Below are 17,442 nucleotides of genomic sequence, written 5' to 3' on the forward strand. Positions count from 1 at the left end.
GACTAAGATGCAGGTCTGTGAATACTCCCTACAAGGGTAGGTTTGAAGGTGTTTGTGAGTTACAAAGTTGAGTTGATAGGTGGAAAAGAGGGGACATGATAGAAACTTTTAAGATATTAAAGGGGTTTTATAAAATTGATGCAAGTAAAATTTTTCACTATATGACAAATAGAGAACTAGGGGGCCATCAATGGAAGTTGTGTTAGAGTGTGGTTAGTAGGGGTGTGTGTGCTGAACAGATTTTTTGTGTGGAGAGTGGTGAGTAAGCGAAATGGATTGCCAGAATTGGTTGTGATTTCCCTGATGGTGAATGGATTCAAGGAGAATTATAATAGGATTTGTGTGTATGATAGTTGACTTGGGTCTTCCGTGATGAGTCTTTGGACTCTATGGAGATAATACCGCAAAATAATAATTATACAGGTAACCCTCATATAACACGGATGTTAGGGCCCACAGAAATCCTGCGTTATATAAATCATGTTATGCGAGACTCAGATCACATAGAAAAAGTAGGGTTATTGTTCCGAAATTGTTTTTTTTTTATTATATAAACAACAATGACATATCCAACAAAAAATATTTTTATTTAATTCAGGTAATTCATGTAAGTTAAGAAAACATATAAAGGATGAAACAAAATGCATAGTATAAACTTATAAAAATACAAATTGTTCGTAAACTTCATTGCCCATAATGCATAAATGTTTTAGGCAAAATATAACGAAGTGCATAATTTAATTGTCATCACTGTCTTCAAAGTGAACATTTTGTAGATGCTTCATTTAGGAGTGGCTGGATGTCATCATCACTTGAAATCTCTTTGAAATCATTTGTATAATTTTCATTGCATACTTTGGCTGGTTTAGTTATCAAAAAGTCGGTAATAAGACCTTGCTTACCACTATGCTGCAATTTTGTATTAAGTTCATAATATGGAGCTAAACAAATATCCAATTGTCTTGTGAATTTTCCAGAGTGCTCCATTGAGGGATTATTATTTGTAAAATAACTTCCTCACTTTCTTGCCAAGTCCAATCCTTCTGCTAATTTCTTTAAACTGAATTCTTTAACAGATGCATCACAATCAGAATCTTCAGCAGAACTTTCCCCACCATTTGTTTGGACGTCATCTATTAACTGGATCAATTCCTCCTCATTTAAATCTGTTTTCCCAATTATTAATTCACTAATTTTGTTTTTAACCATATCGCAAAAGCCCTCTAAGTGGCATTACTATAAAAATAAATTTTTACATAAAAAAAACTTTATATATTGTATGTAACTCACCAGAAAATAAAGTGCTCAGCTTGAGATTAACACAGTTATGATTTTTAATGCACTTTCCTGGCAAAATACGAAGACAATTTTCAACAACAAACATTTTATACAGTAAACAATTGACGTATGTGTGTGATAAAGATATTTTCCCTAATATAAATTCGCTTCTTATAACTACATGCACGATACTGGCAAACGCAAATTTAATGAAGATAAAATTTGATTTTTAAGTCGCACAGTGAAAAATACATAAAAAGATAAAGGGTTACTACAATTTGTAGATGGTGTTATATCAAAACTGCGTTGTATAAGTACCACATTGAACAAGGGTTACTACAATTTGTAGACCGCATTATATTGAAACCACGTTGTATAAGTACTGCATTATACGAGGGTTACCTGTAATTATAAAATTACTCTTAATTTTATATAAATGTATTCAAAAGCTGGTATAATGACTCCTCATCATAACAGCTTTGTTTATTCTGTTGTATTTCTATATCTAATTTGCCATCTTTGTTAAAAATTGTCTAAATAGCTGAATTGTTTTACTTGTTCTATAGGTTTCCCATTGAGGATGCAGGTGATGTTTTCAATATTCCTGCCTGTTTTCTTATTACCATTTTTTATTGCTGATTTTCATACTAGATTTGTCATAGTAGCAGTTACCAATTTAGTTAAAGAATCCTGCAATCTTGTACTGGATTTATTTAAGAGCATAACATCATATATATAAAGTAAAGAGCTAAGTTGAATATCTTCATATTTGATGCCAGGTCACTTTCCTTTGTAATGTGATCCATATAGATAATGAATAACAGTTGATATTGTGTGCCCTTGTCTTATGCCTAATTCAATATCAGACCATTTTATTGTATCTCCTTTAATTTGAACTGCTGACTTACAACTCAAATGTAGACTATGTATTACTTGATATAATCTTCTGTTTACATCATATAATTTTAGCAGTATGAATAGCTTTTCTCTTAGTGTCTTATCATACTCCTTTTCCAGATCTACAAAACTTATATACAGAGTTTTGTTAGATTCCCTTCATTTCTCAAGTATTTGTCTTAAAGTGAAAATCTGATCTTGACAACCTCTGTCTCGTTTGGACTGAATCCTGTTTGTTCTTTTTCAAGTCTTCCTTCCATAATTTTTCTTAGCCTCTCCACAAGTATGCTTGCTTAAATCTTTCCTGGATTAGGGAAATTCCTTTGTATTTCTCATATTATTTTTGTTTTATTTTTCTTTTTATAGATGAGTACTATGAGTTCTCTTCCCCAATTACCTGGAATTAGATCGTCCGATTAGGCCTTCTGAATTATGCAATGTAGCCTCTAAAACCTTTTATACCTAGATATTTGAATATTCCTGGTTTAATTCCAGCTGCTTTCTGCATTTCAGTTTTTTTTTTTTTTTTTTCTGTTTGTATCTTAAGTTCATATCTACTCCTGATTGCATTGCTCATCAGTATTTTTTTACCACTGTTCTGTCATATTTATTAGATTAAGTTCTGTGCTCTAAAATACAGAAAGGAGAGGGGACATTATGGTGGTTTGGAATATGTGTATTTCAGGAAGGAATAAGAGTAATAAGAAATAAGAAAGACTCCCCTGCTTGATTATTTCTCTTACTTAATTTTGTATTCTCTGTTCTCCCAGAATGGTTTACCTTTTTTGGTACTAATTACAAAATCTTTGTTGATCAGTTTTCTTAACAATCATCCTCTTTTAACAGGAATCTCACCAGTTAATCAGCAACCACTAGTATGGATTCTGTCTCTCTCATCCAAAACAGATCCCCATCATCCATTTCTGGATTGTAATGGAAAGGTGTAAGAAATTTGTGTAGTCACTCTTGACATTTCAAGATATTTGATCTGGTTAAATATCTGATTCAGGTATTTTCCCTGAAGAACAACTTAATGTCATGTGAAAACAAAATATGCACCAAAGTTATATACTGCCAACAGCATCTACAAGTTGCTAGTGAAGCATCAGCAAAATGAAACTTATTGGAAATTATTTACAGTTTCATATGAGTCAAGAATGTTTATTGAGGCATTTTATAAAAAAAGATGGTTAATTAGCATTAGAGAATTAGAGAACTTTCCTGAGAATTAGTTAATGCTAATTCTCAGGAAAGTGTTGTTTCAACTTCTGGAAATAATCATGCTGGCACAACAGCTTTCATATGATATTTTTGAACATATCTTAATGAGAAAATGTATCTTTAATACATAATGCTGTATTTTATGTAATTGTTTTCAAATGAATGTGATGCACTTTGTGACCATTTTTATTTCAAATATTTTTCAAATAGATGTGTCCTTTTTATGTATCTTTTGTAAATATATTTAGTTATTTAAATATTTATTTGTTTCTTATTTCGATATTCTGTCTTGTAAAGATTCTTGAAATAACAGGAATTTTTTTTTAAAAAAACAGCATCATCCATGTCCTAATGATGCTGCTCTTTCAAAAGTTTACTGTAGATTGCTTGATCCCTTTTTATTCCCCCGCAGGGTATCTTTCCAGCTTCCTATATTCATTTAAAAGCTTTCCATATTGATAATGAAGGGTAAGTATATAATTATTAATTACTTTTATGTTAATTATGTAGACATTTGGTGGTAATTTACAATAAGGATATGTATATGCTATCTATCAGATTTCTTTCTTTCTGAATTGGTTTACTGATTACAGTAACCATTTTGTATACACGTTCTTTATATTCATATAAATCTTATCTTATATATTGTTTACTTATTTCTTAACAGTAATAACTAACTTACCTTGAAATGTAGGCATCTGCTCAGTCCATAGTTGAGAGTAATAAAAACCATACATAGAGGTACTGTTACTGAACATCACTGTGTCACCAATTATTACCACTTAAAACCTGAGTGGTTATACACTGTCCTCTGATTTCAAATAGAAATTTGAGGAATTTTGTTTTAAATGTTAACTGTTTTGTACATAGTATTGCACAGTGTTATGTTTTTGCATTGTATCATATTTTGATTCATCCTATATTGTACTTCATTTTGTATGATTACATTGCAATTGAAAATTAAAAATTCTGATTTAAAAAAATACATACATCTTGTATACAACTGATTATATTTGCTTTTGATGTTTTGCATGTAGCTAGATTTAACATTAAGAACTTATTTTCTGTTATTCATAATTTAATAGTTCTGTGATTTAATAGACCAAACGAGATGCCTTCCAAAATCCATGACATTACCTCCATCATAGTGCCCCTTTCATGGATATTAGAGGAATGATAACTTGTCCCTGGTTCTCTCCAGATCTGATTGGTATTTCTTTATACAGTAAATCAAGATGCCTGTAAACAACACCAACTCCCATTTGTCTTCGATCCAGTTGATGTGGAACATACCAATTCAAATGTTCTTTCATGTGGCATGGGAATAGGGGCATGTAGACTACTGTCACCTTGCATACAGATTACCTTCATGAAGCCTTTTGTGCACAGTAGAAGCAGATACCAATGTTCTTGTAGCTGATAGGTCAGATAGTAATTGATTCAGGGTAGTACTCTTGTTTCAGCAAGCAGATAATCTGAGATATCAGTCATCCACTTTGGTTGTAGCCCATTGCTTTCTTTCACTGTACCTCCTGGATGCTGTTTGCAACTGTCGAAATTGGTTCCATATCTTTAATCCATGGATTGATTTGCATGCATTCATCTGACTACCTCCACCTGGCATCTAGTCTTATGATTAATTACCTAAATTCATCGGTTAAATGATGCTCTGCAGCCATATCCAAGAATATTTCTATCATGACATGTCCTGTTCTCATCCAGACATGAAATGGAAAATACTCCAGTACACCTGCTATTGTGCTATGACTCATTTGCATATACTGCTAACACCACCACTCATTTGACAGCACCACCCGAGGTATCACATTTTTCATTTTGTTCCTTAATTTATGTAAGCTGCTGTAGTCAGAAAATACATATGATTGACAGGCCTAGCACACTGTGCTGATAAAATTAGCCATCCAGTTACAAGAATTAAGTGCCAAAAAAGCCAACTTACTTAGCTGTGATAAGCCATTGAGTCTAGCATGTTAAAAGGAAGTTTAGATGTTAATGAGATTTTTGCAGATATAGATAATTAAATATATATGATGATTTGTGGCAGAGAATGCTTTATATTTTTCATATCTGCTGGAAGAGACTTTATTTTCACTTGTTTTGTTTTTATTTGAGAGTTTTTAATAGAGTTTGTATTTAATCTATTTAAATGACAACCCTCCATGAGTGTGTTCCTGTGTTGTTGTTGTCTTGTCCTTTGAAGAGTCTTAGATACTTCTGTGTGCTCCTTGAACTGCTTTGGCTATGTCAATGATTTTGTTCATATAGAGCTGTTGTTCAGGATTAGGATCTATTGCTTGCAAGGCTGCTGTAATTGCTGGACAGGTAAAAATGTGAGTGGTGTCAGTTTAGTATTAGAGAAGCTATTGCAGTTTCTATATGTTCTTGTATCATCCGTATTAATCTTCATTCCTCTAAAATGTCCTGTTTGGAGTCTTGCTATCATGGTGGAAGTCTTTCTGTCAACATTCATTTCAGGAATTTGGTGGTGTATCCCTGATTTTAGTGGAATTAGTTTAGATTTTGCTAGTGCATTATATCAGTTTCTTGGTTGAGTTCTCTGGCCTTCAATGTCTACATGAGCAGGAATCCATTGTAAAATGCAATGTTTTCCTAAACACTTTAGTTGGCTTAAGAGTTTATGGATGTCTTGTGTGAGCTTGGTATTGCTATTTTTGATTGCCTTTATAGCTGATCTTGAGTCACTGTAAATTATAATTCCCTCTGATTGTCGAGATGATGATAATTTTAAGTAAGCTTCGAGCTCTTTATTTATTGCATAGAGTTCGCTGGTAAAATTGGAAGCAATTCTCCCAGATTCAACTTTTATTGAAAGTTTTTCACCTTTCGGGAGTAGAAGGAGAGCACCAGCATCTCAATTAATCATATTGGTGTTTGACGATCCATTGGTATAAAAAATAACTTGTTTGGAGGATGAAAGAAAGTTGATAGTATTTAGGCCTTATAATAGCTATATAATATTGATACAAAATTAATGATATAGGTTGAGACATACAGGAACCAGCTATATAATAGCTGGCTCCTGTATGTCTGTGACATTTTAAAAATCAGATTGCAAAAAAGAATAGATTCATCAGGATCAAATTTATTCTGTGAATTAGCATTCTCATAATTATTTTTTTAGTGCTAGCCCTGCATACAATAAGTTGCAAAACCTGCACTACTTTTGAGTAAACAACAGTTTAAGAAAAAGGATGCACTAAATAATCAAGTAGTTAATGCTTTATCATGCATTAGAAATATAATAAAATTAGTTTAATCCTTTATCCAAGTGTGCCTGAAAGTATCTTCAGGACTGGGGTAAGGTGGTACAACACCAGGGCAACTCGTTGCAAAGGTGGAGCAAGCTACCAACACTTCTATCTCAGTATTTCCTATAATGCAAAACACATCTCCTTGCAGATATGTCTAATGTTATATTTTCATATACTGGATAGTGGCCCTTCCCTTAATGCATAACACAAGGAGATGTGTTTTGCATTATAGGAAATACTGAGATAGGAGTGTTGGTAGCTTGCTCCACCTTTGCAATGTGTTGTACCACCTTACCCCAGTCCTGAAGATACTTTCAGGTGCAAACTTTGTTTGCTCACACTTGGATAACGGATTAAACTAATTTTATTATGCTCTAACCAAGTGAAAAATAAACTTTCAACATCTTTCTCTAAATCCAGAGTAATTTTTTAAAAAAGGGTGGTGCACCATTTGGCAACTCCTATAGGTAGAGATGACCTGCTAATGCTTTTGCCTGGTATCTCCACTTGGGCCTGGCTCCCACTGAAGAGACCTCAATAAAGGTCGAAACTAGTCTGGGTAGTGGCCCTTCCCTTAATGCATAACATTAGACATATCTGCAAGGAGATGTGTTTTGCATTATAGGAGATACTGAGATAGGAGTGTTGGTAGATTGCTCCACCTTTGCAACGAGTTGCCCTGGTGTTGTACCACCTTACCCCAGTCCTGAAGATACTTTCAGGTGCAAACTTTGTTTGCTCACACTTGGATAAAGGATTAAACTAATTTTATTATACTCTAACCAAGTGAAAAATAAACTTTCAACATGCATTAGAAACTTTGTGACTTTTTCAGTACTTATCATATCATACCAACTATGGAGTGTATTGTGGGGTTATGGCATAGCCAAAGCCTTTGCTCAAAATTTGAAGATTCTATTTCATTAAGATTATAGTTGGAAAAATTTAATACAACTTGATTAGTAGGAAGGGAATTAGTAATTTTTTGTAGGATGTTGTGTAGAATGTATGACTGAAGTCAGCTGTTCAGTATTTTTCAGTTTGTAAGATAATGGCTGTTTGAAATGCTTTAGATCTTTTTGTTTGTTTCTTCTAAAATCTTCCTGCAAGCTATCAGCCAACAAAAGAGAGCAAAGCATGTTGAAGTAACATTTCAGTTTAATTTAGTAAATTCCACAAGTTGAACCTGTATTGATTATTTATACAGTTGATAAAAAGTCTTAGTTATTTAAAAAAATGTATTCTTGGTGGTGAGACAGCATTTTAACTTCCTTAGAGAAGTTAAAATGCAAGTTGATATGGTCGCAAGTGAAAAAAAGCAAGGTTCTGTTGCATCATGATGCATTAACCACCTGATTACTTAGTGCATCCTTTTTAATTAAACTGTTGTATATCCAAAAGTAACATCACAGTGTTCAAGAAGAGTTCATTAAGAAGTCCGCATGATGATGATGATATCATTTTTAAAGCTAACAAAAGAAATTCGAGTCATTTTAATTTCATAGTGTGGATTATGAAACCAAGATCCATTCTATGTTGTCAGACTCTTCCATTTTCTCAGAAATGGACCATGGTCCCACTTTGTCATTACACACAAACAAATAAACAAACAAAAAAAGATTTTATATCTGGATACTCGATTTCGCATCAGTACTATACTGTGCCAGACCTGACTTTTGAGATTTCACGTATTCAATGTAATATTGATGTTCATTAATTCTTTTTTCCACAGAATTACCTGTCTGCCCAAAGTATGTCAAATTATATTCACAAGTTATCTGGTACAGGAAATGTATGATTCGTATATAGTTAAGAGTTGTTTGGACGTAAAGTAGGCTCTTGAACAAAAGATAATGCAGAGTTTCTTGGATGCTAAGGAGGCTATTGATGTGATGTGATTATGCCAGGAAAGACTGGAGGTTAATGTTAGTCCAAGCAAAAAAGATCTGATCTTGTTTGGTGATTTGTGTATTACTGAAGGTAAGGGTAGGTGAGCTGGGATCTCTTTTGCATGAGAAAAGGCAAGACTGTGTTTTAGTGCATTGAATATGACAAGGTTGTCCTCATCCCATTGAAGGGTTGTATGTAGATCAAAGTTTATGGCGCTATTTAGAGATGATCTTGTAGCATGGAATGTCACCGTACTGCATGGTTTGTGAAATGACTAGAATGAGTGGATAGTACTGTTTGTCTGCCAAGCCGTGAATATGTCAAAAAAATATGTACAGGAAAAAGAGAGTAGGTGATAGGACAGAGCCTTGAATCTCCAGCATTATGGTGAAGCCTGAAGAGAGCCATCCACCATGACTTGCAGATAATGACCAGAGAGAAAGCTGGCTACCCAATTACAGAGGGTAGCAGGGAGAACAAAAGGATGGTGATTTGTTTAGTAGGCTTAGATGCCACACACAATCAAAAGCCTTGGAAATGTCAAGGGCCACAGCATAAGTTTCTCTGAACTTTTCCATGGTACGTGTCCATGGTTAGTGATGTAAGCTATGAGGTCAGCTGTGGATCTTGAATGGTGCAATATGTACTGGTGGTCGCCGATCAGTTGAGCCTTTAACTAGTGGAGGAGTTGGCTGTTGATGACTTTTTCCATTATTTTCAAGAGGACAGAGGTGATGGCAGTTGGTCAGTAGTTTGATGGTAGACTTCCATCATCCTTTTTTGGAATAGTATGGATATGAGATCGCTTCCTTGCATTGGGATAATTACTAGATATGTATAAATCTAGTATTATAAATATTACTATACATCTAGATGATGCAGCTTGAGCACAATCGAAAAGGTGTCATCACAACCAGAAGACTTTTTAGTATCTGCACCTCAAATTGATTCAATTTGTCTACACTTACAGCACACTCAGGCAATACATTCCACTCACCAACCATACGTGTGTGTTTTGATATAGGCAGAGTAGGAAGCTGAAGTTTTTGATGTGAGCTGCATGTGGTAAGTTTAATTTTTATTTTCAACTGATTTGCTACATTTTCGGTTTAACTAGGGCTTGGAAAATGGATCAGGCTTATGGGTTGAATGGACAATTAAGGCTTTCATACCAGTGAGAATAATTTCTGCGACTCATTCGCAGTAAGTGTTAGGGTCAGGCGAGTGGAAGAAGTAGTCAGCCCAAGGAAAGGAAAAGAGTAGTAGAAATTTCAGAGGTCATCCCAATTGGCTCCTTTGTAATGCCAGAGGATGCATTTATCCATAGATGGATGACCTGAGTAAGAAAATGTCCTGTTGACCAACATCATCAAAATCCATATATGTTGGTAATTGTTTATTAGTTGAGTTTTCAAGATAGCATAATAATTGACTATTGATGGTTTTCTCCAGCTTTAGAAACAATTTCAGTTTCTTTGTATCAGACTTACACATGAAAGATTGTAAACGTATAGCACACTAGTGCATTGTGTGTGTAGGCAAGAGAATAAGAAGAAAGAAAGGAATCTGTTGACACGTTTCTTGAACATGTCAACCTCACTCTCTCTCTCTCTCTCTCTTCCCATGATCATGGGAAGAGAGAGAGTGAGGTTGACATGTCAACCTCTCTGTCTTGAGAAGACAGAGAGGTTAACATGTTCAAGAACATAGGTGGAATAAAAGAAGAGCAGGAGGAGAAGTTGGTTCAAGCTGGATTATAACTGGATTATAACTTTTGTTCTCAGGGTTGATGAGAGGGTGGGAAAGTGAGTTGGTACAAATTCCTGTTGCCTGGCAGTCCTGTGAAGGTCAAAAAAACTTTTCACTGATGTACAAATTCCCTCTCATTGGACTGTCTTGTTCTTAAAATTTTGATAGAAAGTAGAGGAGTAATGTCAGGCAGTTCAGTAGTGACATAGAACATTAATCCACCTATATATCTGTCATCTACTCTTTAATTTTTTCCAAGTCTGCCTAAGCAGCATGCATGCTGCTTGCCCTCTTCTGGACAGCAGCAGCATGCATGCTTAGGCAGACTTGGAAAAAACTAAAAAGAGTGGATGACAGATATATAGGTTGATTAATGCAGTTAGTAGGACATAGAACATTGAAATGTTAATGTTGACCATATTGAAGACTGGATAAGTAACAGATTAGAAAGAAAATTTTTAATAGAGGTTAGTAATAATGCAGACTTAATCACATAGTACTAATTATCAGAGTATCCATTAGTATCTTTAATATTCCACAAGTTACAAATTAGGAATTTAACAAAGATGATGATGGTATTGATTTTAAGTCTTTCTGCAAATAAATGTGAGACCTTGGCTTTTCTTCCTATTGCTTTTAGTGGCTTTTAAATAGTGCACTTATTCTAAAATACATATAAATATAAAGCAGATACTTAAATATAATGTGGATATTTAATTTATGAGTCCTCTTAATTGTTTGATTATTGTAAATACCATATTTTTTTTCAGCTGTTAATGGAAGGATGTTGAAAATTTCTCATGCATTGTGTGGGCTTGAGATTAAATAATTGCGGAGAATGCTGCTCTGCAGATTAACATAATTTTTTTTGATTGCCACTTCAGCTCTTTATTTAGCAAGTGCCAATTAAAATCATCTAGAACTGATATATGAAGAATTGTTTTGTGTGTATTTTTTTTCCTTTGATAAAATAGATAAATAATTATATGTGTTGTTTATGGATAGGTTGTATGAAACAGTCACTCCTGTAGAAAATTCCACTGTCAAGGAGGTAGCATTCGTATTGAGAGAATGGCTTGTTATTTGGAAAAGACTGTATGTGGTGAGTAGTTCTTTTATTCAAATATATGATTTTAACTATAATGTTAAACTTTTTAAAAATATTTATTTTTTATATTTTTCAAGAATGTGTTTTTGAGTCAGTTTGCTCCGAGTAGATCAGTTCTGTATCAGCAAGGTATACTTTTTGTGTTATTCAGCAAACCCCACCCATGAAAAGTTATAAGACTTTAGAAACAACATTAGTATTGTTGCTATGGTGGTTGCTTATTGCTTAATGTCAAAAGATGTACATTGAGAGATAAAGATGCTGACTTAATTTACAGTGCCTTCTGCCTGGTATCTTCAACTCTGGGCCTGGCTCCCACTGAAGAGACTTCAATAAAGGTCAAAACTAGTCTGGGTAGTGGCCAATCCCTTAATGCATAACAGTATACATATCCACAAGGAAATGTTTTGCATTATGGGAGATACTGGGATAGGAGTGTTGGTAGCTTGCTCCACCTTTGCTCCGAGTTGCCTGGTGTTGTACTACTTACCCAGATAAGATAGTACAACACTATATTCAGTCCTGAAGATATTTTCAGGCATAAACTTTGTTTGCTCTCACTGGGATAAAGGATTAAAAACTAAATTTATTATAGTGGCTATCTTAGCCGAGTATTCTTTTGGTTACTGGTGTTAATCCACTTTTGAGTATATTCAAGTTATGAAACTGTTCACCTAACTAATTTCATAGCAGACTATGAAAGTTCTAAACTCTGTGTATTGCAAATTTTGATTGCTGGTGCATAATTTAATTCAGTAAGCTTTTAAAGAAAAAATCAGAAAGTTGTTTTCATTCCCCCCCCGCACAAGAGGGTGAAAAGATGGAGCATATGAGGGTGGTGTGTGGGCAAGTGATTAAAGAGAAAGAATCTGATTTGCTTCTTGAACCGCTGGCACCCCCCCCTTCTCCTTGAGAAACCTCTTAATTTAGTTGTTCCTCCATGTGGGTCATCTGTTGTGGTGGAGGGGTATCTCCTAGAGATGGTATTAGCCCCCTTTCATCAGTTTCTATTCTTTGTTTCCCATATTCATTGCTCTCCTTTTTCTGTCTTCCACACATTCCATCACTAGAATCTAATATTCTGCCAGCATGTTTCTTTGCCATTTAGTGTGACTCTCGAACATCTGGAAAAGGAGGGTTTGGTGGTCATGCATTGTGCTGGCCTTCCACAGCAAAATCTGTGGTGGCACATTACTTTTTAGTGAACTCATTGCATACAAGATAGTGCTGTCTGTGTGCAACTTTGTAATGAGTGGAGAGTTCTGGTACTGAATCCTTCTTCATTCATCCTCAAGTATATATCAGAGATTCCTTTCTTTCTTGCTTACACGGTGATCAGAATACATTTTCAAAAATTATGAAAACAACTACCATGTTAGAGTAAAACTTCAGTTTAATATCAACCAAAATAATCACTTGAAGTTTTGACCTTCACATTAAGGTCATCATCTGGAGTTACACATATATACAAAGAAACACGCATATATATATATATATATATATATACAAAGACACACACCTCACTCCTGAAAACGCACCAAATAATTTTTGGTATGTTTTCAGGAGTGAGGGCACATTCATTTTTTTATTTCTTTGATTAGCTTCAGTGAGGTTCCAAGTAAAGTGTATGTATGTGTATATATGCACGCGCATGCACACACACCATTCAAAGATGATAAAACTATGAGAAGGTAGGGCAATCATATATGGTAATGTCTCCTTAAATACTTTTTTTTACTGTTCCTCTCACTAAACATCGATGTGGTATACTTGCCTCCTAATACAAAATGTTCTGCTCTGTCTTGATTGTTTCAATCTTTCTCCACACTCTCAAGAATATGTTTGCTTTTCTCCCTTGCAATCAGTGCATCTGGGCATTTTGCATTTGCAATTTTTAATTTCATGCTCTTCACTGCCAAATCAAGCACAGGTAGTAGAGCAATGTTCAGTATTTTTGGCACTTAAATTAGTGCAAAGGATTCAACATCCTATGTTGGGTCTGACAGGGTAGCTATGATACGCTGCTGTTGGAGGTTTCAGGGTGTTAAAAGTAAAAAAGATGTTCCTGATCAGTACTATTACACCATTCCTACCTATGAAAATTCTTGTATCTGTCACTCCTTGATTTTTTAATTCAGAGCAAATCTCCTCATTATGAATATCATGGAGGTTGCACTCTGATACTAGCCATTTTGGGTTAGGAAGAGTTAAAACTTGTTTAAGTGGGAGTGAGTGACTTTAATTGATGTTCCCGATATTTGATGTTGTGCAGGAGAGTTGCTCTGAATGTTTCTGACAAGATATTTCAACTAAAATATCCCCTGAATGAAGTTTCTTAATGGTTTTGGAGACCCTGCCAACCCTTTCAACTATTCTGGATAAAAAAGGAAGATATTTTGCCAAAAGGATGTTCATCAATGAACGCACAATGAGACATATTAGAAGATGTCTCAAATGTCTTCAGCTTTTTTTGTTCCTGCTGTCAGATGATGTGGAAATATTTTTCTGGACATGATTGGAGCTTGCTGAGGATCCATGATATTCAAAAGTCATTTTCAAAGAATCATGAAAACAACTACTGTGTTGTTTTCATATTTCTCTGGTTGATATTAAACTGAAGTAAAACTTCAGTTTAATATCAACCAAAATAATCACTCGATGTTTTGACCTTCACATTAAGGTCATCATCTGGAGTATACATATATACAAAGAAACACACTGCACTACAATCTACATGGTATGCTGTAGGTACATTGATTTAGTCAACTGTTAAGACTACTGACCTGATCTCTGGCAGGGGAAAAAACTTTACTACATCAAAGCTAGAGTCCTGTTATTATGTTATTATCTATTAGGTTACAAAATTAAATTAAGCTAGAGAGCAACATGTTCGCAGAAAGAAATTTTTGGCAGAAACAGAAAACATCAGCTGCATCCTTAATGGGAGGCCTATAGAACAAGTTAAACATTTGAGCTATTTAAACACAATTTTTTTTTTTTTAGATAAATGACAAATTATATATGGAAATAGACAACAGAATAAACAATAATGATATGATAGGAAGTGAAAGGTATAAATTTATATGAAATAAGAGAGAAAATAGTCAAGACAGTGAAGCAACCGGATACAAGCAGTTTTGAAACCAATTTTAACTTATGGATCTGATGGTTGAGTTAGAAATCAAACAGCTGATCAAAGACTGAAGACCACAAATAGGAGAGAGATCTGAGAAAAATTAGGGGAGTGAGCAGATGGCATTGTGGCAGAATTTTATTAACCTTTTCACAGCTTTGCTTGAGTTATCTCAAGTATTTTAAAAATGGCTAAGCTCAAGTATCTTGAGCATGCTTTTTACATTAAAAAAATATCCACCAAAATGACTTTTAAACTTATTTGAATTTTGCAGGCTTGTGGTGACATCTGTTATGAAAATAATTCAACTCAAGATGAAGAAACCTCCCAGCTGAGTATCACATAAGTTCTAAACAGTGCCTGCCCCCTAGTGGGCTAAATTGGGTTGTCTTGGCCATTGGGCTGACGTTCTTAAAATGTATGCTTCCCAAATTTGGGGCAGTCTCATTTATCCAAATTTGTTGAGGTTTGGAAAGTTTTTTAAAGCTGAGGCAGATTCGATGAAAAGTCTTTCATATTTGTATTTGCTGCAGTGTAATAGTGGCCTTCCAGCAATCCTGTGGTGAGTGTCCGAAGCATGGTCAATAAGTCCTGAGTGACTGTATTGGTGGAGCTGGATGTAGTCCTTGTGTTCGGATATCCTGCCTGTTTGGCTGTAGTAGGACAGATAATCACAACTGCAAGGGACCTGGTATATTCCTGGTCTTTGTTGGAGCAGATAAGAGATGCCAATTTATGTGGTCTGTAACTGGTTATAAGGTCATACTGCCTTATAATTTTTGGATGTGCCCCAGATATATGGAATGGTGATAGATTTTGAGTAATCTGTGCTTTGAAGGGGGAGGAGGAGTTGCTGTTACATGATTTTATTATTTTTTGGATTTTTTGGGGGATTGTAGCCATTGGCTAAGAAAGTGTTCAGTAGTTAGGGCCCTGTTATCCAAACAGAGCCCTAACTAATTAATTTTGCTCTGTTATTCAATCTCATTTGCTCAGTGTTAGTATCTGCATACACATATGATTGTTTTTTGAGATACCTGATGGCGGCAATGTAACATTGCCAAAATATAGGAAAGTATTAAAGTTTTTTATAATTACTATTTTAGTATACATTGTCATTTTCTGAAAAATTAAAAGATTTGTATTGTTCTATACTTTATCAAATCTCTCATATATATACATATATTGTGATTATTCATTTTTACTCGGTAGAAAATATTATAAATTATTTTAAATGACTGATACCGAGAGATAAAGAGATATCATCTCTTTATCTCTCGATATCAATCATTTAAAATAATTTATTATATATATATATATATGTGTGTGTGTGTGTGTGTTAACCATCAAGTAGTGTACAGGATACTATTACAGTTCTACACAATTAAGTTTAATCTATTGCTGATCTCTGATCAACAATTTTCTTCCAGATTAGATTGTCACTTGTCAACATTTCAGTATTGTCAGATACTGGAATGCTGACAAGTGACAGTCTAGTCTAGAGCACTTCTACATGATTCCACAATGATCTTGGTATTCCTGTGCCCCCCCCCCCCCCCCCAATATTGGCATCAAGCACCTGTTTTGCTAATCTTTCCTCTCCAATTCTCTTTTAAGTTAGTTACTATTCCACTGGAGATATGCATTGCTTACACATTATGAAATGCAAACATTGTCAAATTCCTGTCTAATATCTTAATTTTCATATGATTCTACCATTGATGTCATCTGTGTATCTGCAGTCTTCAGTACTTGTCTTCTAATCCAGCTCTCAGATCCATAAGTTAAAATTGCTTTGAGCACTGTCTTGTATATAGCTAGTTCAGTGTTTTGATTAATTTCCCCTTATTCCATATAAATTTAACCAGTTGACTTCTTACTATACCAGCTTTGCTAATTCTCTTGCCTATTTCCATATTTATTTTTCCATCTTCACTGAAAATTGTTCCTAAATAGTTTAATAGAAAATGCAGTTAGTTTTCTTAGTTTTAGTCTCTTTATTGCTGATTTTCTTGCCAAATTTGTTACAACAGTTATTAAATTTATTTAAAGAATCCAGAGATTTGTGCTGGATTTGTTTAGAGTATAACATCATCTGTATAAAGTAACATGTTAAGTTTGACATCTCTAATTTTGATATCAGGTTTATTGCACATTCTTTTAAAATGTGATCCATAAGTTGATGAATAAGGGTTGAGACAATGTGTACACCTTGTCTTTCACTTGATTTTTCATTAAACCATTTTCCTTTACTTTCTTGAATTGTGACTGCTGATTTACAACGTATATATAGGTGTATCCATACGCCTATATAGTGGGAAATAACCCAATAACAGGATGCATTGGATCAGAGGGGAATCAGTAATCAATAACAGTGGAATTTTATTAAGAGACTTCTGCATATTTAACTGCTAAAAATCAGCAATACTTTCTTCAGGTATAAAAATATACATAAGTACTCTTGCTTCCCATGTGTACTTATGTATATCAACTAAATCAATAATAGATTAATTACACAGCCCAACACAATTTTTGCTGACTTTTATATGAAACTTGTTTTTTACTAATTTGGGTGCGCTGATTTCAAATATCAAACCCATTTTTCTCTATCATGTCGGGTTTTTCCTCTATGGCATTTTCTTTTTACTAATTTGTAAGTTTTTGATAGTTTTAAGGAGGCAGTACTATTTAGAGGATAAAAAAATCGATTTTTTAATATTATTTTCTGAAAGTATGTACTTTTAAAAATCTGTTCCTAACTTTTTATCAAGAAATTCGAAAAATTCCCGCAGATATAGCCTATTATTCAAAGCGGTGCGCAGATCATAATCGGAGCGCTCACTGCTCTTGCTTGTAAACGAATAAATGCATAA

General features: G+C 34.3%; 1 protein-coding gene across 2 annotated transcripts in view; it reads left to right on the forward strand.

Annotated features, from left to right (window-relative positions):
* The window catches only part of spg (dedicator of cytokinesis spg), an 869,351-nt gene that overhangs the window by 100,935 nt on the left and 750,974 nt on the right, over window positions 1–17,442 (forward strand). The window contains exons 4-5 of one of the 2 annotated variants that reach the window (XM_090390789.1): window positions 3,809–3,864; window positions 11,334–11,430. In XM_090390789.1, the coding sequence (XP_090246915.1) occupies window positions 3,809–3,864; window positions 11,334–11,430 (153 nt within the window). Of the gene's footprint in view, window positions 1–3,808; window positions 3,865–11,333; window positions 11,431–17,442 lie in introns of those variants that run through there. The other variant, XM_090390790.1, reaches the window with a different exon arrangement.

This window comes from Typopeltis vanoorti, chromosome 3 (assembly GCF_054136105.1).
Source record: "Typopeltis vanoorti isolate ZY-2024b chromosome 3, IOZ_Tvanoo_1.0, whole genome shotgun sequence".
NCBI classification, from domain to species: domain Eukaryota; kingdom Metazoa; phylum Arthropoda; class Arachnida; order Uropygi; family Thelyphonidae; genus Typopeltis; species Typopeltis vanoorti.